This window comes from Tachyglossus aculeatus, chromosome 6, assembly GCF_015852505.1.
Source record: "Tachyglossus aculeatus isolate mTacAcu1 chromosome 6, mTacAcu1.pri, whole genome shotgun sequence".
Lineage (NCBI taxonomy): Eukaryota > Metazoa > Chordata > Mammalia > Monotremata > Tachyglossidae > Tachyglossus > Tachyglossus aculeatus.
In genome coordinates this window covers 12,419,623-12,447,223 of record NC_052071.1, presented here as the reverse complement: position 1 = coordinate 12,447,223, position 27,601 = coordinate 12,419,623, and the positions used below count along the sequence as shown (strand labels likewise).

At 52.7% G+C, this 27,601-nt stretch overlaps 1 protein-coding gene across 1 annotated transcript in view; it reads left to right on the top strand.

The window, feature by feature from the left end:
• NEXMIF (neurite extension and migration factor) overlaps nucleotides 1-27,000 on the top strand; it is a 57,350-nt gene extending 30,350 nt beyond the window's left edge. The window contains 6 exon segments of the mRNA XM_038747698.1: nucleotides 17,034-17,158; nucleotides 21,289-22,304; nucleotides 22,306-22,359; nucleotides 22,576-23,679; nucleotides 23,782-25,898; nucleotides 26,682-27,000. Of these exon segments, the coding sequence (XP_038603626.1) occupies nucleotides 17,083-17,158; nucleotides 21,289-22,304; nucleotides 22,306-22,359; nucleotides 22,576-23,679; nucleotides 23,782-25,898; nucleotides 26,682-26,823 (4,509 nt within the window). The 5' untranslated portion in view covers nucleotides 17,034-17,082 and the 3' untranslated portion in view covers nucleotides 26,824-27,000.
• The last annotated feature ends 601 nt before the right edge of the window (nucleotides 27,001-27,601 follow it).

The window sequence follows — 27,601 nt, the reverse complement described above, 5'->3', positions numbered from 1 at the left end:
AGAGGTAGCGGCCAGATAGATGAAATTGAGGTACTGTGATGAGATTGGAATTAGAGAAGTGAAGTTTGCGGGACGGGCTGTAGTAGGAGAGTAGTGAGATGGCGTAGGAGGGGGCATGTTATTTAAAGTTCTTGTCTCTCTTGCCATCCACACCTTGCTTATCCCCACCCTTTGGCCTGGAACCCTCCCCCTTTATATCCAAAAGACCACCACTCTCTCCATCTTCCAAGCCCTATTAAAATCATACCTCCTCCAGGAAGCCTTCCTTGACTAACCTCTCATCTCCCGCCCCTGCTTCCCTCCCTTCCTAAGCACAGGAGTCCCCACCCTTAGGTAGTCAGTCAGTCGATCATATTTACTGAGCGCTGACTGTTTGCAGAACACTGTACCAAGTGCTCAGGAGAGTACCGTGTAACAAGAAACGGACGCATTCCCTGCCCACAGCGAGCTTACCGTCTAGATGGGAGACAGACATTAATGTAAGTAAATAAATTATAGATACGTATGTTAGTGCTATGGGGCTGGGAGGGGGAATGAATAAAGGGAGCAAGTCAGGGCAATGCAAAAGGGAGTGAGAGAAGAGGAAAGGAGGGCTTAGAGAAGGACTCTTAGAGGAATGTGGCTTCAGTAAGGCTCTGAAAGGCGGGGGAAAGTAATTGTCAATTATTCTGCACAGCACGCATGTCCAATATTTAAACTCTGACCCCCCCACTAGATTCCCAAATGTTGAGTGCCATGCTCTGCACACACTAAGGGCTCCATAAATACGACTGATTGAATGATTGATTTGTTAGGATTGTAAACTCCTTGAGGGCAGGAATCATGCCTGTTCATTCATTCATTCATTCATTCAATCGTATTTATTGAGTGCTTACTGTGTGTAGAGCACTGTACTAAGCGCTTGAGAAGTACAAATTGGTGATATATAGAGACGGTCCCTACCCAACAACGCGCTCACAGTCTAGAAGGGGGACTATTCATCTACTGCACTCTCGCAAGCGCTGACTACAGTGCTCTGTACTGAATAAGACAGTATTACCTATTACCTTGTCTCTTCCCTAATACTCGTAATACAGTGTTTGGCACATAATAATAATAGTAATTATGGTACTTGTTAAGCCCTTACTCTGTGCCAAGCACTGTACTACACGCTGAGGTGGTTGTAAGCTAATCAATCAATCAATCAATCAGTCGTATTTATTGAGCGCTTACTGTGTGCAGAGCACTGTACTAAGCGCTTGGGAAGTGCAAGTTGGCAACATATAGAGACAGTCCCTACCCAACGGTGGGCTCACAGTCTAGAAGGGGGAGACAGAGAACAAAACCAGACATATTAACAAAATAAAATAAATAGAATAGATATGTACAAGTAAAATAAATAAATAGAGTGATAAATATGTACAAACGTATATACAGTTGCTGTGGGGAAGGGAAGGAGGTAAGATGGGGGGGATGGAGAGGGGGACAAGGGGGAGAGATTGGACAAAGTCCCTGTCCCACGTATGGCTCACATTCTTATCCCCATTTTACAGATTAGGTAACTGAAGCCCAGAGAAGTGAAGTGACTTGCCCAAGGTCACACAGCAGGCATGTGACAAAGCCGGGACTAGAACCCAGGTCCTTCTGACTCCCAGGGCATGCTCTATTCACCAAGCCACGCTGCATTGATCACACGCCTTTATTATTTTTAAGGTCACCTCCTCCAAGAGACCTTCCCCAATTAGGTCCTCTTTTCCTTGGCTCTCTCTCTCCCTTCTGAATTGTGTGTGCGCTTGGATCTGTGACCTTTGAGCACCGGCTATTCGCCTCACCACCCCACAGCACTTAATCACATATCTTTAAATTATATCTAATAAATTATTCATTTATAGTAATGCCTGCTTCCCCTCTAGACTGTAATTTCGTTGCGGGCAGGGAACGTGCCTGCCAACTCTGTTGCGTTGTCCTCTCCCAAGTGCTTAGTGCACGTAGTAAGCGCTCGATAAATTCTATCGATTGATGGATTTAGAGGGATCTCTCCATTTCACCTCTTAATATCCCGGTCATTCTGTCCTTGCAGGGTTCCTGGGCACGGGAGAACAAAATGCCAGGTAACGGGAAGCATCTTTCTCCAGGCTAGAGAACTCATTTATCTTTATAAACGCGCTGCCGATAGGCTGCAATTTCTCCCAGCCTGCCATGCTGAGGAACAGAGAAGTTGTGATAAACAGACAGCCAGTTGAAGGGACGCCGACTTGTGAATCATCTGGAGTGTCTCTCTCGCTCTTATTTTTTTCCCGAGTGCCTGTGCCTTGCGATTATAGCCGGTCGTGATTCCAATTTTCCCACAGCCATTCACACTTCCTGTTGCAGTGTGCGGACATATGTGCGTGTTGTGTGCCTGCGAGCGTGTGTGTGTGTGTGTGTTTGTGCGTGAACATCGTGCTATTTTGGAATTTTTTCATCCAACCAGAGAGATGAACTGTAGCTACCTCCCTGAGAGAATTGTCTCTCTTGCTACTTCCTTGTTCTTGTTCTGGTTCAGTGAAGTCACCCCGAAAGATTACTTAAATAGGGGCCGGCGTGGGATGGGAAGGAACGAATATAGTGGGAATCTGGTGGGGAGAGGAGTCCGAGGGAGGGAGACGGCAGAAGCAGCATAGCTTAATGGAGTCAGTCAGTCATTCGTATTTATTGAGTGCTCTATTTATTTTACTTGTACATATTTACTATTCTATTTATTTTGTCAATGATGTGCATCTAGCTTTACCTCCGTTTATTCTGATGACTTGACACCTGACCACATGTTTTGTTTTGTTGTCTGTCTCCCCCTTCTAGACTGTGAGCCCGTTGTTGGGTAGGGACCGTTTCTATATGTTGCCAACTTGTACTTCCCAAGCACTTAGTACAGTGCTGTGCACACAGTAAGCGCTCAATAAATACGATTGAATGAATGAATGAATGAATGAACGCTTACTGTGTGCAGGGCACTGTACTAAGTGCTTGGAAGCGTACAGTAAAACAATGAACAAGCATATTCTCTGCCCACAACGAGCTTACAGTCTAGAGGGGGAGACAGACATTAATATAAAAATAATATATAAATATAATATTAAGACATTAATATAAAAATGAATTACAGATAATAATAATAATAATGATGGTATTTTTTAGCGCTTACTATGTGCCAAGTCATTGCACAAGTCATTGTAACATAGTAAGTACTGTTCTAAGTGCTGGATATGTATACAGCACTTAGAACAGTGCTTTGTACATAGTAAGCGCTTAATAAATGCCATTATTATTATATAAATGCTGTGTGTGTGGCTGGGAGGGGGGAATGAATAAAGGGAGTGAGTCACGGCAGTGCAGAAGGGAATGAGAGAAGAAAGGAGGGCTTAGGCTGGGAAGGCTTCTTGGAGGAGATGTGCCTTCAGTGAGGCTTTGAAGTGGGGGAGAGTCATTGTCTGTCGCATATGAGGAGGGAGGGCGTTCCAGGTCGGTCAGTCAATCAATCAATCAATCAATCGTATTTATTGAGCACTTACTGTGTGCAGAGCACTGTACTAAGCACTTGGGAAGTACAAGTTGGCAACATGTAGAGACGGTCCCTACCCAACTCACAGTCTAGAAGGGGGAGACAGAACAAAACAAAACATATTAACAAAATAAAATAGAATAGATATGTACAAGTAAAATAAATAGAGTAATAAATACGTACAGACATATATCCATATATACGAGTGCTGTGGGGAAGGGAAGGAGGTAAAGCGGGGGGGAGGAGGGGGAGAGGAAGGAGGGGGCTCAGTCTGGGAAGGCCTCCTGGAGGAGGTGAGCTCTCAGTAGGGCCTTGAGCTCAGAAGCAGGATGTGGGCAGGAGGTCAGCGGTGAGATGGATGAGATCGAGGTACAGTGAGAAGATTAGTGTTAGAGGAGCGAAGTGTGCGGGCTGCGTTGTAGTAGGAGAGCAGCAAGGTGTGGTAAGAGGGGGTGAGGCGATTGAGTGATTTAAAGCCAATGGTGAGGAGGGAGCACAGGACCAGGAATCAGGAAACCTGGGTTCTTATCCAGGCTCTGCCACTTGCCTGCTGGGTGACTTGGGGAAAGACGCTTTACTTCTCGGTGCCTCGGTTTCCTCATCTGGAAAATGGGCATTAAATACCAGTTCTCCCTTCCTTTTAGATGGTGGGGCAGGGACTGTGTCCGAGCTGCTTGTGTTTACCCCTGACCAAATCCCACAGTGATTATTATTGATGAGCATCTGATCAATCCCCATCCACAATCCTGATGAACTCCCATCCCCTTTGAGGAAGGCCTCTTAGGCTGCTGTCTCCAGGAAAGGTTTGCCTCCTATCACTGCCTAGTAGAAGAAGCTGAGGAGAATGATCCCAGCATACTTTTTCCTCCGGTCATGTTAGGCTGACTGGCTTATTTGCCTCCTTCTCCCTCCAGCCAGAACTCAGCAACTGCATCCCCCGCGCCCCCACCCACCCAAAACACACACGCATACACACACAAATACACACCCACACAACCTTCCTTAGGCCAGCAGCTGATGGCCTGTATATATGTTTGTACATATTTATTACTCTATTTATTTATTTATTTATTTATTTATTTTACCTGTACATATCTATTCTATTCATTTTATTTTGTTAATATGTTTGGTTTTGTTCTCCGTCTCCCCCTTCTAGACTGTGAGCCCACTGTTGGGTAGGGACTGTCTCTATATGTTGCCAACTTGTACTTCCCAAGCGCTTAGTACGGTGCTCTGCACACAGTAAGCGCTCAATAAATACGATTGGTGATGATGATGATGATGGGGTTTTTCAGATCTTCCCATCAGGGCCACCTCAGACTCTGGCCCTCCTTTCAAAAGAAGCAGCGTGGCCTCGCGGCTAGAGCACGGGACTTGAAGTCAGAAGGACCTGGGGTCTAATCCCGGCTCTGCCGCTCTGCTGGGTGACCTTGGGCAAGTCACCTCACTTCCGTGGGCCTCAGTTACCTCATCTGTGAAATGGGGGTTAAGACTGTGAGCCCCATGTGATACAGGGACCGCGTCCAATCTGCTTAGCTCGTCTCCACTTCAGTGCCTGGCACAGTGGAAGCGCTTAGCAAATAGCATGGAAAAAGGGACTCTACTCCCAGCATCTACTCGCCCGGTTGAAGAGGTCTGCACACGATGAAGCATCCCAGGGTTTGACGAGAGAGGCAAGATGTCCCCTGAAGTGCCCAAGTTCTTGCTTCATTTGCCTTGCCCCCCCTCAGGAAGCTCTCTGGTGGGCAGCCAGCATTTTCCACAGTCCCTCGGGGGCTGGCCAAGAGCTAGTAGCATCCTTTCAGCCTGGACTCCCCCCCTGGCACTTACACTGACTGCTCCTTTGCCTTCTCTCCCGTTCTTCAATGTCTAGGACAGGAGCTGTGTCAACAATAAGCGCTCAATAAGTACGAATGTGCCAAGGAGGGGTTGGTGGGGCTGGGTGGGACTCCCGTCTACTTGTTTTGTTTTGTTGCCCGTCTCCCCCTTCTAGACCGTGAGCCTGTTGTTGGGTAGGGACCGTCTCTATATGTTGCCGACTTGTACTCAGTACGGTGCTGTGCACACAGTAAGCGCTCAATAAATACGGTTGAATGAATGTGCCAAGGAGGGGTTGGCGGGGCTGGGTGGGACACCTGTCTACTTGTTTTGTTTTGTTGTCCATCTCCCCCTTCTAGACTGTGAGCCCGTTGTTGGGTAGGGACCGTCTGTATATGTTGCCGATTTGTGCTTCCCAAGCGCTTAGTACAGTGCTCTGCACACAGTAAACGCTCGATAAATACGACTGAATGAGTGAATGAATGAACCCTACCCAGCCAAATCACAGTGATTATTTTTATTTACTGTCCGATCTGATTAGCCTGTATCTACCCCAGTGCTTAGCCCAGTGCTTGGCCCCTAATAAGTGCTGATCAAATATTATTATTAGTAGTAGTAGAATCATTGATATTGATGATGATGATAATAATGATGGTGATAGTGATCGTCATCATCATAATAAGTTGACTGATGCAGTCTGGGCGTGGGTGCAATTTTGGTTTGGGATCATTTGGAGGGAAATTTTTTAAAGAGGAGGGGAAGAAATCGGAAGTGGGTTTGGATTCCTTTCCGCAGTTTTGCTTTTCAAGCTTAAATGGGTAGCCACTCAGAGCTATACCGAGCCAAAGCTTATGACCCTTAAGTTTCCTCGCCCCCCGGGCCTGGGCCACGATCTAGGGTTGAAGCCAGTTTGGATGATTTGGGAAATTCCTCTGAGCGGGATTCTACCCGATTCATGGGGACTTGAATAATGGATAGACCGCAGGCCTGGGGATCAGAAGGTCATGGGTTCTAATCCCGGCTCTGCGTCTTGACTGCTGTGTGACCCTGGGAAAGTCACTTCACTTCTCTGTGCTTCAGTTACCTCATCTGGAAAATGGGGATTGAGACGGTGAGCTCCACTTGGGACAGCTTGATTTGCTTGTATCCACCCCAGCGCTTAGTACAGTGCCTGGCACATAGTAAGCGCTTAACAGATACCATCGGTATTATTAATTAAAGTTCCCACCGCCCACGTCCCTATCCCCTGCCACCTCGAGGCCGTCCCCAGGACCCGACGGACCAGCGGGGGCTGTTCTCGCCAGCCGCCTCCTTAATAGAGCATCTCCTCGCTACCTGTCTCGATGCTAATGTTATTTTAATGTCGTTACGTGGCTTGATTTGCCGTGATTAGCGAAGCAATTTGCAGCGTATTCTTCAGAAAGCGCTAATCAATTTTAGCTCAAAATAGATTAAAACCCCGCATAATTTGCCGCCACTGTCCAGAAACGCTCATCGGTTGGGGAAATCTAAATCAGCCGCCGGAGTTGTTTGGATGGTATTTATATGAAAATACCACAGCCTCCGCTGCCTGGCCTCCAGACACTCCCCCCGCCGCTTCCAGCTCCTCGCCTCGCTACTGGACGTCGTTATTGAGAGCGGAGGTCGAAGTGTGGTATGTCTTGTGCTCAACGCTTTGATTCTGCGTGAGTGAGCTGGGGAAATACAGGGGTTGTGTTGCTCTTTGGGAATCTCTAATCTTGGGGAAAATAACAATTGGGATCTTTATTAAGCGCTCACAATGTGCCAAGCCCTGCGGTAGATTCGAGTTAGTCGGATTGGACACAGTCCCTGTCCCACAGGGCTCACGGTCTAAGTAGGAGGAAGCTCCGGTATTGAATCCCCATTTTACAGGTGAGGAAACTGAGGCCCAGGGTAATAAAGTCACATAGCAGGCAAGTGGGGAAGTGGGATTAGAGCTCAGGGCCTCTGACTCCGAGGCCGAGCTCTTTCCATTAGGCCATGCAGTTCCCCTCGTCTCTAGATCTCTCGGGAATTGGACCTGGAGAAGCAGTGGTTGGAGCACGGCCCTGGAAATCCAAACGTCCTGGGTTCTAATCCCGCTTCTGCCGGTTGTTGCTTTGGCCGTGGGCAAGTCACAACTTCACTCTGCCTCAGTTTCCTCATCCGTTCAATGGGGATTAAGACTGCGAGCCCCTTGTGTCTACCCCAGTGCTTAAAACAGTGCCTGGCACACAGTAAGTGTTTAACAAATACCATTAAACAAAAACTTGAAAGATAGAGGCGTCTAGAAAGGGCTGTGGTCATCAATGGGAGCCGCTTATACCTCCTCTGTCTTAGACCGTGAGTCCTTCGGGAACCAGGAAGAGAGTCCAGACCCCACCAATGAGTTTCTTTCCCAGGGCTTAGTGCTTTCCCCCACCATAAGCGCCTAAGAAGTTCTATTTCTGTTATTATGCTCAGAGTTCCCAAATGCCTAGGACAGTACATTGAGTGCATAGTAATAATAATAATAATGGCATTTATTAAGCGCTTACTGTGTGCAAAGCACTGTTCTAAGCACTGGGGAGTTTACAAAGTGATCAGGTTGTCCCACGTGGGGCTCACAGTCTTAATCCCCATTTTACAGATGAGGGAACTGAGTCACAGAGAAGTGAAGTGACTTGCCCGAAGTCACACAGCTGACAGTTGGCGGAGTTGGGATTAGAACCCACGACCTCCGACTCCCAAGCACGGGCTCTTTCCACTGAGCCACGCTGCTTCTCTAAGCCCACTGTGGGCAGGGATTGTCTCTCTCTATTGCTGAATTGTGCTTTCCAAGCGCTTAGTACAGTGCTCTGCACACAGTAAGCGCTCAATAAATACGACTGACTGACTGAATGAATAAATAATCCTCATTCCCCAAAAGCCTTCCTGATCCCACTGCTCACTCAGCATACCTCGATGTCTCTGTAAATTTGCACGTATATTTCCGACATTCGGGATCTTGAGGTTTCCTCCTCTGCCGCTTTATCTGCAGGAAAAGTGGTCTGGAAGCGAAAGGGCCTGGTTCCTCATTCCCCTCAGCACTTACGTCCAAATCCATAATTTATTGATTTATATTAATGTCCGTCTCCCTCTCTAGACCGTAGGCTTGTTGCGGGCTGGGCACACGTCTACCAATTCTGTCATACTGGACTCTCCTAAGCGCTTATTACAGTGCTCTGTGCTGGGTAAGCGCTCAATAAATATCATCGATTGATCAATTCCGGCTCTGCCACTTGCCAACTGGGTGACCCGGGGAAGTCACTTAACTTTGGGCCTCCGTCTCCTCATCTGTAAAATGGGGAACAACTTATCTTGCGTCTGCTCCGTACGTGGCATAAAATAAGCCTTGGGGAAGCAGAGTGGTGTAGTGGAATGGATGCAGCCCTAGAAATCGGCAATCCCAGGTTCTAGTCCTGGCTCGGCCACCTGACTAACCTCCCCATGCCTCAGTTTCCCCTTCTGTAAAATGAACTCCACCTGAACCCTGTCTCGCAGGGGTGGTGTGAGGGGTAAAATAAGTAATGGAAGGTGCTAAAGTCACTAAATAGAACTCCGATCCAGAGTTTAGAACGGTGATTATTATTAATAATAATAATGGTACTTGTTAAGAGCTTACCATGTGCCAAGCACTGTTCTAAGCGCTGAGGTAGATACAAGGTAATCAGGTTGGACACAGTCCCCGTCTCACACAGGGCTCACAATCTTAATCCCCGTTTTATAGATGAGGTAAGTGAGGCCCAGAGAAGTGAAGTGACTTGACCAAGGTCACACAGCAGACACGGGGCAGAGCCGGGATTAGAACCCGTGACCTTTTGACTCCCAAGCCTGTGTTCTATCCACTAAGCCACACTTAACACGTACCATTTAAGAAAACTAAGTGCTTAACACACCCCCAAATATTATCACTGTTGTGTGGTTGCATTGTTGTGGTTGCAAGTTCTCCCCATTAGAGTGTCTCCTTCCCAAGAGCAGGGGTGAGATTCCATTCTTCTTAATATTTCTTCCTCTGCCCGAACTTAAGTGAATGATAATAATGCCAATTGCCAGCTGTGTGACTTTGGGCAAGTCACTTCACTTCTTTGTGCCTCAGTTCCCTCATCTGTAAAATGGGGATTAAGACTGTGAACCCCCTGTGGGACAACCTGATCTCCTTGTAACCTCCCCAGCGCTTAGAACAGTGCTTTGCACATAGTAAGCGCTTAATAAATGCCATTATTATTATTATTATTATTATTATAATTAATAATCATGGCATTTGTGAGGTGATCACTGTGAGCCAAGCACTGTACTAAGCACTGTATATTCATACATTCATTCATTCATTCAATCGTATTTACAGAGCACTGTACTAAGCGCTTGGAAAGTACTATTCGGCAACATATAGAGACAGTCCCTACGCAACAACGGGCTCACAGTTTAGAAGGGGGGAAACAGACAACAAAACATGTAGATAAGCATCAATAGCATCAATATAAATAAATAGAATTATAGATCTATACACAGCATTAATAAAATAAATGGAATAATAAATAAGTGCATACATACACAAGTGCTGTGGGGCAGGGAGGGGGGTAGAGCAGAGGGAGGGAGTCAGGGCGATGGGGAGGGGAAGGGGGAGCAGAGGAAAAGGGGGGCTCAGTCTGGGAAGGCCTCCTGGAGGAGGTGAGCCTTCAGTAAGGCTTTGAAGGGGGAGAAGAGTGATTGTTTGGAAGATTTGAAGCAGTGTGGCTCAGTGGAAAGAGCCCGGGCTTGGGAGTCCGAGGACGTGGGTTCTAATCCCGGCCCCGCCACTTGTCCGTGGGGTGACCTTGGGCAAGTCACTCCACTTCTCATCTGTAAAATGAAGATGAAGACTGTGAGCCCCCCCGTGGGACAACCTGATCACCCCAGCGCTTAGAACGCTTTGCACATAGTAAGTGCTTAATAAATGCCATCGTTATTATTATTATTCTCAGTTGCTTCATCTATAAAATGGGGATTAAGAGCGTGAGCCCCACGTGGGACAACCTGATTACCCTGTGTCTACCCCAGCGCTTAGAACAGTGCTTAGCAATGCTAAGCACTTAACCAATACCATAATAATAACAATAACAATAACAATAACAATAATAATAATAATAATAATAATTACCAGCCCTTCAGAGCTCTACCTCCCCCCACCCTCAAACCCGTGATTGATGGTGCAATCCCATCACGTTTGATTGCCACCTCTGCCCCAACCAGCCAGCCCTCCAACCTTCTCAGAGAGAGACACCTAAGAAGACATCCTTTTATCCTAATTAGGACACTTTCTGCTAATGAGGCACCCCTCTAATCTATGCAGATTAGCACCTGGGGTTGGTGGGAATTTGGGAAGCCCTCCGCGGCAGGCTGCTGGGGCCGGAAAAGGATACCCACTGGGAGGATACCCACTGGGATTCATTCATTCAGTCGTATTTATTGAGCGCTTACTGTGTGCAGAGCACTGTACTAAGCGCTTGGAGAGTACAAGTTGGCAACATATAGAGACGGTCCCTACCCAACAGTGGGCTCACAGTCTAGAAGGGGGAGACAGAGAACAAAACATATTAACAAAATAAATAAAATATGTACAAGTAAAATAAATAAATAAATAGAGTAATAATAGAGTAATAATAAATAAATAGAGTAATAGTAAATAATAAGTAATAGTATAGTATAGTATAGTTGTAATATAGTAAGTAATAGAGTAATAGTAAATAGAGTAATAGTAAATAAATAGAGTAATACGTCATGGGTTCAAATCGCGGCTCCACCACTTGTCAGCTGTGTGACTTTGGGCAAGTCACTTCACTTCTCTGTGCCTCAGTTCCCTCACCCCAGCTCTTGGCCACGCGCCCCAGGAACTTGCCGCTGGTCGGGTTGTAGATGAAGCGCTTCCAATGCCCACTGTTGGGTAGGGACCGTCTCTATATGTTGCCAACGTGTACTTCCCAAGCGCTTAGTACAGTGCTCTGCACACAGTAAGCGCTCAATAAATGCGATTGAATGAATGAATGAAAAGGAGGGGAAGGAAGAAGGAGGAGAGACTGCCCCACCAGCCCTGGGCCCGGGAGAGGAGTTCAAGCCCAGCTCAGTGGCAAGGTGATCTGGACGCCCTCGGTGACTAGACCGTGGCAGAGTTAAGTAGTTGGGGCTAGTGGTCCAGGTGGTCGGAGAGATCTCACAGTTTTTCCAGATCTTCCCAAACCCCACCCCTGGGGGTCACTGGTTGGTGGGTGAACCAGTGCCTCAGTTTCTTCAACTGTAAAATGGGGATTCAGTACCTGTTCTCCTTCCAACGTAGGCTGTGATCCCGGGGTGCGACAGGAGCTGTGTCCAACCTGATTAACCTGGATCTGCCCCAGAGCATAGAACAGCGTTTGAGACATAGTAAATGTTTAACGAATAGCAGCGTGGCTCAGTGGAAAGAGCCCGGAGTCAGAGGTCGCAGGTTCAAATCCCGGCTCCGCCAATTGTCAGCTGTGTGACTTGGGGCAAGTCACTTCACTTCTCTGTGCCCCAGTTACCTCATCTGGAAAATGGGGATTAAGACTGTGATCCCCCTGTGGGACAACCTGATCACCTTGTAACCTCCCCAATGCTTAGAACAGTGCTTTGCACATAGTAAGCACTTAATAAATGCCATCATTATTATTTTTATTTGAAAAGGGAGAGAGAGCGAGAGAGAGAGAGCTCCGTCAGGCCCAGGCCCAGAGTCGCGGGGTAGAGTGTTCCTGTTCCAGACCAGATTGGATTCACATGGGGCTGGAGGTGGGCGAGGGGTAGATGGAACAGTGCTTGGCACATAGTAAGCGCTTAACAAATACCATCATCATCATCATGGGGACCCTGTAGGTCGATCCCTGGCTGATTCCACACTAGCAGGCCTGGCCCTGTCTGCCCATCAGTTGCACATGGGGGGGATTGTGCTGTGGGGTGTGTCTGAGGAGTCACCCCTAAAGAATACCGCGGGGGACCCGGGGAGACGGCCCCTCCTGGAGGTGGAGGCACAGAGAGAGACACCATCTCTCTCACCATCATCATCATCAATCGTATTTATTCAGCGCTTACAGTGTTCAGAGCACTGTACTAAGCGCTTGGGAAGTACAAATTGGCAACATATAGAGACAGTCCCTACCCAACAGCGGGCTCACCAGGTTTCCCACCCTGGTGGGACTGACCCCCGAGTTGGGTAAAGTGTAAGGCTGGCGTCTCCTGGCACGCTCACCTTATTCTCCCTGTCGGTCAATTGTCCGAAGAGGGATGGAGAAGAGAGTGGCCCAGCATGTGGGCAGGGGTGGACAGGTGGGCCCCTGGTGCACCGGGCCGCTTGACCGCATTCTTCCCCCGATTCCCTTGGCCACCCCATTGGGGCCGGTTGGACTTTCCAAGTGCTTAGTATGGTGCTCTGCACACAGTAAGCGCTCAATAAATACGACTGAATGAATGAATGAATGAATGGGGAAGCAGGCCGGACTGGGCAGGGGCATCTGCAGCCAGGGCGGCTAGGTGGGATCGGGCTGGGCAGCTGTCCACACCCCGTGATCTTCATCCTGCACTGGACTGTAAGCTCCTTGAGAGCAGGGACTGTGTCTATTAACTCTATACTAGTAGACTTCACTTCTCTGTGCTTCGGTTTCCTCATCTGTAAAACGGGATTAAATCGCCATCTCCTTCTCTGCCTTAGACTAGGCGGCCCATACGGGACAGGGACTGGTTCCGATCTGATGGTCTTTTTCCCAGGACTTAACCCACTCTAGGCCCTCAACAGATACTTCAAGCAGCGTGGCTCGGTGGAAAGAGCCCGGGCTTTGGAGCCAGAGGTCGTGGGTTCAAGTCCCGGCTCCACCACTTGTCAGCTGTGTGACTTGGGGCAAGTCGCTTCACTTCTCTGGGCCTCAGTTCCCTCATCTGGAAAATGGGGATGAAGACTGTGAGCCCCTCGTGGGACAACCTGATTACCTTGTATCTACCCCAGCGCTTAGAACAGTGCTTTGCACATAGTAAGCGCTTAACAAATACCAACATCATTATTATACCACAGCAGCATTTCTTAGTGGATAGAGCACAGGCCTGGGAGTTGGAGGTCATAGGTTCTAATCCCAGCTCCACCACATGTCTGCTGTGTGATCATGGGCAAGTCACTTCACTTCTCTGGTCCTCAGTGACCTCATCTGGAAAATGGGAATGAAGAGTGTGAGCCATAGGTGGGACAGGCACTGTGTCCAACCTGATTACCTTGCATCTACCCCAGTGCTTAAAACAGTGCTTGGCATGTAGTAAGGGCTTAACAAGTACTATTTTTAGACTGTGAGCCCACTGTTGGGTAGGGACTGTCTCTATATCTTGCCAATTTGTACTTCCCGAGCGCTTAGTACGGTGCTCTGCACATAGTAAGCGCTCAATAAATACGATTGATGATGATGAAGTACTATTATTATAATTATTATGATTAGTACTATCGTTGTTACGGCAACCGAGAACGGCAGCCGAATGAATCTGGGTTATTTGTTGTCATCCTCACCGGACAAGAAGTTCCCAGAGGGCAGGCTCTGGACCTGCTGCCCCGGCTCCGTGGGAAGATCAGGGATGGGGGTGAGCCCACTGTTGGGTAGGGACTGTCTCTATATGTTGCCAATTTGTACTTCCCAAGCGCTTAGTACAGTGCTCTGCACATAGTAAGCGCTCAATAAATACAACTGATGATGATGGGGGTGGGGAGTGAGTTGGGCAGTTGCTGAGGTGATCTTTCACCCGCCCTTTAGGGTGCCAGGAACCAGAACAGCACTTAGAGCAGCGCCTGCCACAAAGTAAGCGCATAACAAATACCATAATTATTATTATTTTTACATCTACTTATTTATTTATTTATTTATTTATTTATTTTACTTGTACATATCTATTCTATTTATTTTATTTTGTTAGCATGTTTGGTTTTGTTCTCTGTCTCCCCCTTTGAGACTGTGAGCCCACTGTTGGGTAGGGACTCTCTCTATATGTTCCCAATTTGTACTTCCCAAGCGCTTAGTACAGTGCTCTGCACATAGTAAGCGCTCAATAAATACGATTGATGATGATGACCTCCCAAGCGCTTAGTCCAGTGCTCTGCACATAGTAAGCGCTCAATAAATACGATTGAATGAATGAACTTGTACGTCCCAAGCGCTTAGTCCAGTGCTCTGCACACAGTAAGCGCTCAATAAGTATGACTGAATGGATGAACTTGGATCTCCCAAGCGCTTAGTCCAGTGCTCTGCACACAGTGAGCGCTCAATAAATATGAATGAATGGATGAACTTGTGCTGCCCAAGTGCTTAGTAGGGACTGTGTCTATATGTTGCCAACTTGTACTTCCCAAGCGCTTAGTCCAGTGCTCTGCACACAGTAAGCGCTCAATAAGTACGACTGAATGAACGAAAGAGAGTAACAGGGCCTCCAGCCTGGCCACCTCAGGGGAGGCTGCCCTGACCCCGCTCTTTGAGAAACTGGGAACGAGACTGTGAGCCCGTTGTTGGGTAGGGACCGTCTCTATATGTTGCCAATTTGTACTTCCCAAGCGCTTAGTACAGTGCTCTGCACATAGTAAGTGCTCAATAAATACGATTGATGATGATGATCTACTGTCCCCAGCGTCGGCCGTCTCCTCCTTCCGGCCCTTTCCGGAGGGGAGAGGTTGTCCCCGCCCCGTCAGCTCCTCTGGCCGGGCCCGGCTCGGCACCGGCCGGCCGAAGGAGGCAGAGGGACGTTTCCGCGTCACCGGCCAAGGGACAGAGTGTCCGGCGGGAACTCAGGCTTGCTCCTCTCCTCCACCTTTGGACCTCAGGAAGTCATCTTGCAGATGTCGCTCGCCCTCCCCTGCTGTGCCCACCCAACAGCGAAAACAGGCCGCCTTTGACCCTTTCCGCCCAGGCCCCAAATCCAGGCTGCTCCGGCCGAATTTTCCGTCGGAGGAAATACCCGGCAACTTGGAGGAATAACATCTCAAAGCGGCAATATCCCCTCCGTCGGCGGGCTCACCTTGCCTGAGAAGATTGGATAATTCTGGACACTTAAGCGTGTTTCTCCTGTATATATTTCATGGTACATTAATTTTTACTGATAACCAATACTTGTCTAAGGCAGCTGGGCCTGATTTCATTACCTGGTGGAAGAGGTGCTGTTCTCTATCGAGCGGAAACCATAATATTTATCCTCTTCCTTTCATCCTGCTTTTCGCCGAGGGTGGAGAGGGAGAGGCAGACCGCTGGGAGGAGTCCAGTACGGGTGACCTGGGCCAGTTTTTTAGTGAAAATGAGGTGGAAAGCTTCCCCGGAATTATCCACGGTCAGAGCGGGACAGGGAGATATGAATATTTGGAAGTGCTCCGCTAAATCCCCCATCCCACGGCATCCCTTTGCCGCTAAACATCCTAGGGGTACCACCAAAGAGCTAAATTGTTGGCTGTCTGTTCACCTCCTCAGATCCTCTGCTTCCCACAGAGGAGGGTAGAAATAGCGGGAAGGACCCAAAGGTGGGATGACAAAAGGGAGGCGGAAGGAGCAGCGGAGGAGGAAAAATGGCAAGTAGAAAGTTCGGAAGCAGCGTGGCGTAGAGGATAGAGCACGGGCCTGGGAATCAGAAGGTCGTGGGTTCTAGTCCCGGCTCTGCCACTTGTCTTTTGTGTGTCCTTGGGCAAGTCACCTAACTTTGCTGTGCCTCAGTTCCCTCATCTGTAAAATGGGTTAATACTGTGAGCCCTACGTGGGACACTTGATTTGCTTGTGTCCACCCCAGCACTTTATCTAGTGCCTGGAACATAGCTGTCCCATGTGGGGCTCATAGTCTTAAATACCACAATTATTATTGTTATCATTATTATTACTAATAAGCAGAGGGCCTGTACAACCCACATGGGGCCATCGGTAATCTAGAGTTGCAGGATCAAATGCGGCCTCCATACAAGGGTGGCACTCGTAGCAGAATGGGGCCGGGGGGAAGGACACCCCGAGAGTTTGCGCTCCTTGGAGGACGAGATGCCCAACTTTGCCTTATTATTATTATTATCATGGGATATGGACTGTGTTCCACCTCATTATTCCGTATCTACAGCAGCGCTTAGTACAGTGCCTGGCATATAGGGTTCCTTCTCCCCTCCCCATTACCCCCGCTCCTGCCCTATCCCCTTCCCCTCCCCACAGCACTTGTATATATTTCTACATATTTATTACTCTATTTTATTTGTACATATTTACTATATTTATTTTACTAATGATGTGTATATAGCTATAATTCTATTTATTCTGATAGTATTGACACCTACTTTTGTTTTGTTTGTTGTCTGTCTCCCCCTTCTAGACTGTGAGCCCATTGTTGGGTAGGGACCGTCTATACGTTGCCGATTTGTACTTCCCAAGCGCTTAGTACAGTGCTCTGCACACAGTAAGCACGCAATAAATACGATTGAATGAATGAATGAATATAGTAAGCGTTTGACAAATACCATTATTATTATTATTATTGTTGTTGTTATCATGGGATATGGACTGTATCCAACCTGATCATTTTGTACCTAGAGCAGTGCCTGGCACATAGTAAGCACTTAACAAAATACCATTTTAAAAAAAGCACCTTTATGCTCGACTCTGTTCTCCTCTGTTTTCGTAACTCTGATTCCGTGCTTGGAAATGTGCAGGTCGGATGGGGCACCAGGGCGTGGAATGAAGCAATAAGAGGTTAAATTGATGGAAAACCAACAAGGGAAGGATTCTGCCTCAGACCACGGAGAAACTCTGCTGATTAATGGGGTGAAAGACCACGGTAAGGCACCCGGGAAAAACCTCTCTCAAGGCGGGGAAAGTGGTATTTCCCCAAATCCACGGCTCGGTTCCTGAGTTTTCCTGCATTTCGGCAGTGAGGGAGAGGGATGGGATTGGGGGTTCTGTACAGCTGAGGTGCTGACTGCCCACCTATGGAAAAAGATCCTCATCCCCAAAAACCTGCAATGGGAAGCAGGAAACCGAAAAAACCCCTTTTAGACTGTGAGCCCACTGTTGGGTAGGGACTGTCTCTATATATTGCCAACTTGGACTTCCCAAGCGCTTAGTACAGTGCTCTGCACACAGTAAGCGCTCAATAAATACGATTGATTGATTGATTGATTGATTAAGAGGGACCCCAGAGCTGCCTGCTGGCCCCCAGGGGAGTGGGGCCTGTGTTTGCAGAAGGTGGGGGATATCAGTCGATCACTTGTATTTATTGAGTGCTTACTGTGTGCAGAGCACTGTACTAAGTGCTTGGGAGATTACAACTAGAGTTGGTAGACGCATTCCCTGCCCATTACAAGCTTCCAGTCTAGAGGATATTGCAGGTCTTTGAGGTTGCATGACCCCATGAGCCTCCAACCCCACACTTTCCTCTGAGAAAAACAGGCCAGAGCTTGCCTTGCTGGTGGCGTTATCCCTGATTCCTCTCTCATTCAACCCACATATTCAATTTGTCAGTAAATCCTGTTGGTTCAACCTTCACAGCATCGTAAAAATCCGCCCTTTCCTCTCCGTCCAAACTGCTACCTCGTTAATCCAAGGATTTATCCTGTCCCTCCTTGATTACTGTATCAGCCTCCTTGCTGAGCTCCCTGTCGCCTGACTCTCCCCACTCCAGTCCGTAGTTCACGCTGTTGCCCATCATTTTTCTTCAAAAGTGTTCGGTCTGTGTCTCCCCACTCCTCAAGAAACTCCAGTGGTTGCCCATCCACCTCCGCATCGAACAGAAAACTCCTCAGCATGGGCTTTAAAGCAGTCCATCACCTTGTCCCCTCCTACCTCACCTCGCTACTCTCTTAATGCAACCCGGCCTGCACTTCGCTCCTCTAATTCATTCTATCGTATTTATTGAGCGCTTACTGTGTGCAGAGCACTGTCCTGCCAACCTTCTCAATGTGCCTCATTCATTCAATCGTATTTATTGAGCGCTTACTGTGTGCAGAGCACTGGACTAAGCGCTTGGGAAGTACAAGTTGGCAACATATAAAGATGGTCCCTACCCAACAGCGGGCTCACAGTCTAGAAAGGGGAGACAGACAACGAAACAAAACATATTAACAAAATAAAATAAATAGAATAAATATGTACAAGTAAAATAAATAAATACATCAGCAACAACACGGAGAGAAATCCCTGAGAACTGTGGGAGGGCCTGATGAATCTTTTTTTTTTTTTTGTACAGTATTTGTTCAAGCCCTTACTAAGTGCTGGGCATTGAGGTACCAAGCGCTTAGTACAGTGCTCTGCACACAGTGAGCACTCAATAAATACGATTGAATGAATGAATACAAGCTAATCAGGTTGGACACAGTCCATAATAATAATATAATAATAATAATGATGGCATTTATTAAGCGCTTACTATGTCCATGGCCCACATGGGGTGCACAATCTCAATCCCCAATTTACAGGTGAGGTAACTGAAGCACAGAGAAGTGAAGTCTCAGTCTCATCTCTCTCGCCTCATACCTTCAGTCGTATTTATTGAGCAATTACTGTGTCCAGAGTGCTTGTACTAAGCAATAAAGAGAGACAATCCCGGCCCACACCAGGCATATAGTCTAGAAGGGGGAGACAGACATCAAAACAAGTAAATAGGCAATAATATAAATAAATCGAATTATAGATATATACACATCAAAACAAGTAAACAGTCTAGAGTGGGGGAGACAGACATCAATGCAAGTAAATATAATTACAGATCTATACATAAGTGCTGTGGGGCTGGGTGGGGGGAGAGGAAAGGGAGCAAGTCAGGGCGATGCAGAAGGGATGGGGAGATGAGGGAAAGTGGGGCTCAGTCTGGGAAGGCTTCTTGGAGGTGATGCGCCTTCAATAAGGCTTTGAAGCGGGGGAGAGTAATTGTCGGATTTGAGGAGGGAGGGCATTCCGTGGGCCAGGGGTCAACAGTGAGACAGGCAAGATGGAGGCAGAGTGAGAAGGTTAGCACTAGAGGAGCGAAGGGTGCTATCTGGGTCTTAAAAGGAGAGAAGCGAGGTGAAGTAGGAGGGGGCGAGGTGATGGACTGCTTTAAAGCCAATGGGGAGGAGTTTTCATTTGATACAGAGGTGGGTGGGCAACCACTGGAGATTTTTGAAGATGGGGGTGGTGACATGTCCTGAAAGTTTTTGTAGAAAGATGGTCTGGGCAGCGGAGTGGGGAGAGAGAGGTGGTTGGGAGGTCGTCAAGGAGGCCGATATAGTAGTCTAGGAGGGATAGGATGAGTGATTGTATTAATGTGGTAGCAGTTTGGATGGAGAGGAAAGGGAGGATTTTAGCAACGTTTGCGATATTCATATCCAACCGTCGATCATTCTCCCCACCTTTAAAGCCTTATTGAAGACACTTCTCCTCCAAAAGGCCTATCCCTGACTAATCCCTCCTTTTCTCTTCTCCCACTCCCTTCTGCGCCACGTTGACTTGCTCCCTTTATTCGTCCCCACTCCCAGCCCCACGGTAGCCCCACAGCACTTATGTCCAGTTCTGTAATTTTATTTACTTGTATTGATGTCTGTCACCCCCTCTAGACTTTAGGTTGCGGGGCAGGGAATGTGTCCGTTATTATATTGAACTCTCCCAAGTGCTAAGTGCAGTGCTCTGCACACAGTCGGCGTTCAATAAATGCAACTGACTGACTGCTGCCCTGCCATCCTCCGTATTGCTTCTGAAAGGGTCAGGAGAGGCCTTTGGAGAGGGAAGCAACTGGATCTCCCCATTCCTATTCCCAGGGCGTGACTGCCATCACCCGACCCCCCTCCTTCGAGCTTCCTCGGGATTCCTCTCGGTCCGAGGCTGGAGAAAAGACGCTCCCTTTTCCGGAGTGGCTGACAGCGCCGGTTGGCGTTAATCAGGGAAGGCTTCTTGGAGGGGGGTGGGTCATTCTAATCGGGAGACAAGAAGCCCAGCAGAAGGCTTCTCCATGCAGGGCACCTCCCCAACTCTCCCGGGCTGGTCCGTTCGGCTCTCGGGCCCGGCAAGTCCGGCTCCTGGACTCCCTCTCCCTTCATTCATTCATTCAATCATATTTATTTAGCGCCTACTGTGTGCAGAGCACTGTACTAAGCGCTTGGGAAGTATAAGTTGGCAACAAATAGAGATGGTCTCTACCCAACAGTGGGCTCACAGTCTAGCACAGTCTAGCACAGTCCAGATCCGGCAGAGGTCAGGTGTTTGGTCTCTCACTTTCACCCCTTTAGAATCCAGCAGTGAGCAGCTGGGGCGTGGAATAGCCATCCTGCCTCCGCTCACGGGTCCTCGGAGCCGTTCTGGGGGATTCGGGTCCCGTCCGCCCCGACACGGCCACCAAACTGCCATCGTTTAGGATAGAGCGGGGCCCAGACAGTACAAGGGATCCGATTTCACCTCCACGAAACAACTTCCCTGGTTGCCATTCATCATCAATTGTATTTATTGAGCGCTTACTATGCGCAGAGCACTGTACTAAGCGCTTGGGAAGTACAAATTCTCCAGCCTTCCCATCCCAAGGACTCCCATGGAGTCTAGGCCGGTGGCTGAAGGCGGAGGGCGTTTGAAGACCCCGCAAGGGAACGGCCCCTCCATAACACACAGCCCGGGGGGTTCCAGAGAGAGCCAAGGTCACGGAGGAGGAGGAGGCAGCCAGCCCTTCTCGGGCAGATGGGTACGTCTGAGGCCGTCTCTGGCTCCAGATTCCTGCCGGGAGCCACCGCCTCCTCCAGTCACCCAGGTCTTGCGGGTGGAAGGGTGAAGGCCTTCAGGGGACCAGGGATGGGCCTTCAGGAGTGGCCTGGGGAGGAGCCACCTAGGTCCAGCAAGGTGGTCAGAAGCGAGGCTTGGGGCAGGAGGGAACGAGGAGGAGGAAAGGCCGGGAGCCCCGGCCCTCTAACCGCCGCTCTGCCCTCTTCTCCGCCCTCCCGCCCCCTCCAGACGCCGAGGCCCAGGACGCGGCCGTGAAGCCGGCGGCCGCCCCGGAGGCCGTGGCTCCGTCCTCGGCCCCGAAGGAGACCCCCGGGGGGCCGCGGGGCCTCCTGCCCCTGACCTCCAAGAAGCCCTGCTTCCTGAGCCCGCCGTCGCCGCTGCGGCTGCCCGATGCCCCCCCGGAGCCCGCCTCTGGCGACGCCTCGGCCCACGCCATCTCCCTGACTTCCTGCGCGACCAAAGGGCTGAGCTCGTGGTCGCTGCCGGGAGACGGCGAGAGGACCCTGTTCGCCATCATGGAGCCGGGGGGCCTGTCGGCCCTGACGGGCGACTGCCTGATCCAGCCCAGCCGGACCTGCCTGGGCTGCTTCATCGAGGCCAAGGACGGGCTGGACGCCGAGCCGGGCATCAGCCTGAAGGCGGGCGAGGGCCACCGGGACGAGGATCCCTGCTCGGGGTCCGACCTGGGCCTCCCGAGCCTGAACCCCGCCGAGGGCATCCGGTTCGGGGACCAGCTCCTCTCGGACCAGCTCCTGGGCTTCCCGCCGCCCAGGCCCCGGGCCGGAGAGCGGCGGGACGCGGACAGGTCGGACAGCGACTCCGAGGACCCCGCCCCGAGGAACTACTACGAGGGTCTGCTCCTGGACAGGTGCCCCGGGGAGGAGACCCTGCTCCCGAACCCCAGCCAAGAGTGGGGCTACTTCGAATCCTTCATCAGCGAGAGCAAGATCGAGCTGCTCGACCTCTGCTCCAAGAACGAGCTGTCCGTCAACCTGTTCTCCGAGGAGGACGTGGACAACTACATGTTCGACGACGACGACTCGACGCTGGGCAGTGATGTCTGCTCCCTGAAGATCCGCTACGAGTCCTTCCAGGACGGGCTCCGGGAGAAGACCGGCGGCCCCGGGGGCGGCCTGCAGGAGGACGCCCAGTTCAACTTCTTCCCGGGCGTCTTCGCCGCTGCCACTGCCTGCCCCAAGCGAGAGCTCAAGGCCGGAGGGCTGAGGCGGGGCGGGGACGAGCCCCCCCCGGTTCAAGGCGCCCGGCGAGAGCATCCTCTGGGGGGAGGAGGAGGAGGAAGATGGAGAGGCGGAGGAGGACGGGGCGAGGGAGGAGGACGAGGACGAGGAGGAGGCGGCGACGGCGGAGAGGAACGGCGGGGAGGGTCGTGGCCCAGGTGGAGGGGAGGAGGTGGCGCCGGGTGGGGAGGGAGGAAGGGAGGTGGACGAGAAGGAAGGGGAGGAGGCGGGCGGCGGAGGGGAGGCCGGACAGGGACCGGGGCCTGCCTCGAGCCAGCTGGACGGCGGGGCCGAGCCGGCGCCGTTTGTCGGGTCGGCGCAGAGCCCCTTCCTGGACTCGCCGGATTACCTGGGGGAGTTCAGCGACGACAGCTCGGGCACCGACGCCTCCTTCGACGCCCTGCCGGGCGTCCGGGGCCACGCCGGCTTCCTGGCCCCCGACCCGCTCTGCGGCTCCGCCTCGTCCTCCTCCTCTTCGCCCTCCTTCTCCTCCTCCTCCTCCTCGTCCTCCATCCAGCAGCAGAACTACGGCCTGCGGGTCAAGCGCAAGGTCCGCTACAGCGACGACTACCTGTACGACGTGGACTCGATCGAGAGCGAGAAGGCGCCCGAGAAAAAGGAGTGGGCCCCGGGGGGCCCCAAGGAGGAGGACGACGACGAGTGGTGCCCGAAGAAGCGGCGGAAAGCCTCCCGCAAGGAGCCGCCCGTCATCATCAAGTACATCATCATCAACCGCTTCAAGGGCGAGAAGCACATGCTCGTCAAGCTGGGCAAGGTGGACGCCGGCGAGGCCACCGTCACCCTGAGCGACGCCCGGCTCGGCCAGTATGCCAGGCTGGCCCCCCTCAAGGCCTTCTGGCAGGAGCAGCGCCGCGGCGGCCTGACGGACCCGGACCGGGCCTCGCCGGGCCTCGGGCCCGGTGCCTGCCCAAATGGCGCCCTGGCCCCCTTCCCGCCCCACCCCCGCAAGCGGAAGTGCTCCCTGGCCCACCGGCATCGGATCCAGCGCATCCAGGCCGTGGAGCAGGCCGTGGGCCGTCCCGGCTCCTCGGGCTACGACCAGAAGCCGGGGGGTGGCGGCGGGAGCCGGGACGAGGCCGGCCTGCGGGGCGTCCTGCAGGCGCTGGCCCTGGCACCCCCGTCCGGCTACGCCAACGGCCTCCACCCTGGGGGCCCGGGGAAGTGCCGCGCCCACGAGGGCCCGGGCCCGGAGAGGAAGGTGCTGAGGCGGATCAAGTTCAAAAGCGAAGCCCGGTTGAAGTGCAAGAAGGCCAAGGCCCGCCGGCCGGAAGCGGGCCGGCCCGGCCTGGTCGCGCCCGTCGCCTCCCCCGCCGCCTCGGACCGAGACGCGGGCTCCGGGCCCCGGGACGAGGAGGGTGGGGTCGGGGCAGGGGAGGGCGGGGAGGGCGAGGGGGTGGAAGAGGAAGAAGAGGAGCGGGAGCAAGATGGCGGGCCGCCCCAGGCCGCCGCCTCCGCCTCGCAGCCCTCCCGAGGCCCGGCGGAGGAACCCGGCCCGAAGCCCTCCTTCCCGCCGGCTGCCCGCTCGCCCGGGCCGCCCCCACCCGCGGCCGGCCTCCCCACCGGCATGCCCGTCATCCCCGGGGGCTACCTGCAGACGCTGCTGGATGCCTCCGACCTGTCGGGCAACTCCGGCATCTCCTATTTCGCCTCTTCCCCGGCCGGTCCCCCTCGGGCCGGCGACCTCGTGCCCCCGGAGAAGCCGTTTGCCGCCGCCGCTGCCGCACCCCCGCCAGCCCAGAGCTGCGTCCTCTCCCCGCCCTCCGAGTCGGAGCTGCAGGAGTCGCCCCGCCACCTCGAGCTCGAGGCCCTGTGGCCCGGCAAAGCCGCCGCCGCCACCCCCGGGGGTCCGCCGGATTTCGGGGCGGAGGCCGCCCCGGCCCTCTCGAACGAGTTCGGGAGCCCTGCGGCGGGCGCGCCCGGAGACGGCCTCGCACCCTCCGCCTTCGGCCCTGGCAAGTATCCGCAGGACGGCCAGCTGCCACCCGACGCGGCCTACCCCCCTTGCCCTTTCAACCGGGCCGAGGGCTGCTTCCCCTTCCAGCGGGGCCCGCTCGGCGCAGACGGCCGGGGCCCGCTTGTCGGCTTCGACTCGGTGGGCCCCTTGGCCGTCGGCCCGGCCGGCTACGGCTCCCTGAGCCTCAAGCCGCCCTGCGAGAAGGACGGGGAGGACGAGATGGGGGATGACTTTCTGGCCCACTGCAGCCCCAAGCTGGTCATCCAGCAGAGCCTGGACGAGATCGCCCCGCTGAAAGAGTCCTCCGACCTGCTGGACATCTCCAACTTCACCCCCGACAAGTTCCGCCACTCGTCGCTCTCCGAGATGTCCCCGCCGGACACGCCCAGCCTCTCCCCGCAGGCGGCCGGGGCCGAGGGCGCCAAGGCGCTCGGGACCTTGAAGGGGTTCCAGGAAGGGGCCCCGGGCCCCCCGGGCGGCGACAAGGCCAAGTGGGACCGCGGCCCTCCGGCCCCAGGCCAGGCGGAGGACGGCTTCGCTCAGCGGCCCCAGTTCCAGTTCCACATGTTCAACGACGAGGACTCGGTTGGCCCGTCGCCCGCCTTCGGCGAGCCGCCGGGGCCCCAAGGCGCCAGTGGAAAGGGGTCCCGGTCCCGGAAGAAGAACTCGCCTGGTAACAAGGCCGGGGCCGCCGCCGCCGCCGCCACCTCCTCTTCCTCCCCGCCGTCCTCCGGCCCTGCCGTCTCCCCGCCAAAAAGCGCCAGGAAAAAGTCGCCCAGGGCCGCCGCGGGCAAGGGGGCCGAGAAGCCGCCGGGGAAGGCGGGCCGCCAGCCATCCAAGGGCACCAGGAAGGGCAAGGGGGCGGCCGGGGCCCAGGGCGAGAGAGGCCTGGCTGGCGGCGGGCGCGGGGCGGCTCCTCTTCCCGCCACGGGGAAGGCACCGGCGGGCGAGGGCGCCCGGTCCGGGGCCTCGGCGGCCCCCGCCAAACGAGCTGGTCCCGGCAGGCCGGCCGGGGAGTGGGAGCCGGGGAGGGACGGGGGCGGGGGCTGGACCGCCCCCGGCCTGGGCCGCCCCGGCGGCCTCATGGATGACGACCAGCGCGAGTTCGAGGAGCCCTCGAACATCCTGTCCAACATCGCCTCCGGCATGGCCGACGTCCAGCGCTTCATGATGGCCTCCCTGGAGCCCCTGTGGGGACCGGTGGGTCTCCACGGGGTCCCGGACATCTTCCGCTCCCCCGACTCCAACAGCCTGAAACTGAAAACCCTCAAGATCTTGGCGGGGACGCCCCAGGAGGCCAAGAGAAAGGCCAGCGGCGGGGCCCCGGGGGCCGCCAAGAACCACCGGGCGACCAAGGGCTCGGCGCGAAGCAACGGGAAGGCGGCGGCCGGCGACCCCGGCCGGGCCGGCGGACCCGGCTTCAGCCCGGACTGCCACGTGCCCTTCTTCGACAAGAACTATAGCCACCTGAGCACTTTAGGCAATAAGGAACCGACGCACAAAAAGTTGTATCGTCACAAATCCAGTGCCAAGGCCCTGCGGGACGAGAACTGTAAGGGGAAGCGAACGGAGCGGGAACAGACACACAAGGAGGCCGCCGGGACGGCTTCTTTTGAGAAACTGAGGTAATGCTGCATCACAGTGGCCGACGCGCGCTCTGAACTTGCCTCACAACCTGCTAGGCCCCGCGCACCCTCCCCCCTTGTCCCACCCTCCCACCCGACCCCCGAACGCAAGATTTTGCATGAAAGAGACCGTCCTGTGCCCCCACCCCCCAACCCCCGGCCCCCCTTTTGCAAAATTTCACCAGAAAAGAAAAAGCGAAAAGGAAAAAAAAATGCATGAAACATACGTCTCCTTGCAAGCTACCTAAAAATAACGACCGTTTCCTTCCAGCGGGCCCGGCTTCGACACTAACAGAGCTCCTCCTTTCTGCTGTTCGGCTTCTTCGGTTTTTATCCTTTATTTATTGAGAAAGCGATATTAATAACGGGACGTTCGGAATCGTGAAAATACGGTCTTTTTAATGATTTTGAAAAAGGGAAAGACTGGGGGCGGGGGGGTGGGGGCGGGGACGCGTTTTGTACGAGCTGAAAACAAACAGACAGACAAACAACGACAACAACAACAACAAAAAAAAAACACAAAACCAAACCAGAAAGGGTTTATGCATCCCCAAATAGCCGAGATCGCTTAAGGGAAAGGGATCTTTGGAAAGAAAACCCTCTTCCACGAACTGAGCTTTATGCGGGGACCCGGAGGGCGCCGAAAGCCCCCGCTGCCGTTCGTCTCACAACCTGCACCCCGCAAAGCCTCTAGGCAACCGGGGGTCAAGACGGGGCGATGCGAAGGCGATGCGTCCAGGAAAGCTAACTCGGAGTGGCCTAAAATGTTTGATTTTTCTGCAGGGAATCAGACGACCAGCTTCTTAAGGCAGGAACCGCCTGCGGGGTCTTACCTGTGTTTGAAGAAGAGGCGCGCTCTTTTCTAGAAAGACGTTCGATGTTTCTGTTTCTTGTTTCTTTGGAAATATGCCTTGTGGTACGTTGACATGTAAGTGCTGAAATCAAGAGTTTGAAATTGTGGGAATCATTATCTGAAAGCGAACCCAACCTGGTATTCTCTGTGAAAGGCTGTTTTTTAAAGTCATACTGTTGTACAGTAGTTTATGCACTATTACCCCCCGGGAGAAAAAACAAAAACAAAAAATTTGTGCCAAACTATGAACAAGTGACTGTACTGTACATATTTTTACTTCTTATCGACATTTGGTTGTGAGTGTTTCTGGAGCTTAGCTTTTGAGTTACGCGAAAACATTCCGGTGATCAGCTAAGAACCATCCCGGTTCCTCGGCCCTCCCGACTACCCATTGACCAAAACCAACGGACCGGGGGAACCACGTGCCAAATTAACTTACCTCATTTCACGGCTTCGCCCCCCGCGGCTTCAAGCTCACGGGAGGATCTGGGCATCTTCGCTCAAGCCTCCCTCCCCGCCGTCCCCCTTCCCCTCTCCAGGCCCCCAACTGTAGGACCGAGAGCGCGGCGGCGAACCGGATAAGATCCGGTGAGGGCCTTCTTCGCCCCAGACTAGAAGCGTGGAGGGATCCGGGGATCGAAGCAGGCGGGTAGGGAAGTGCGAAGCGTCTCCGAGGCCTTTCGTAAGGAGAAGGAAACCTCTGCTGGGAAAGCGCCTGTTTTCGAAAAGCAGAGTCTGTAGCTGAAAGTGACGAAAGGGCAGGGTTCGATTGTGGATGCTTTGCGAACTCGGTTTTATACGTTTTCTAGCCATCCGGAACTGGGTCGAAAATAGCTAAGGAGATCCACAC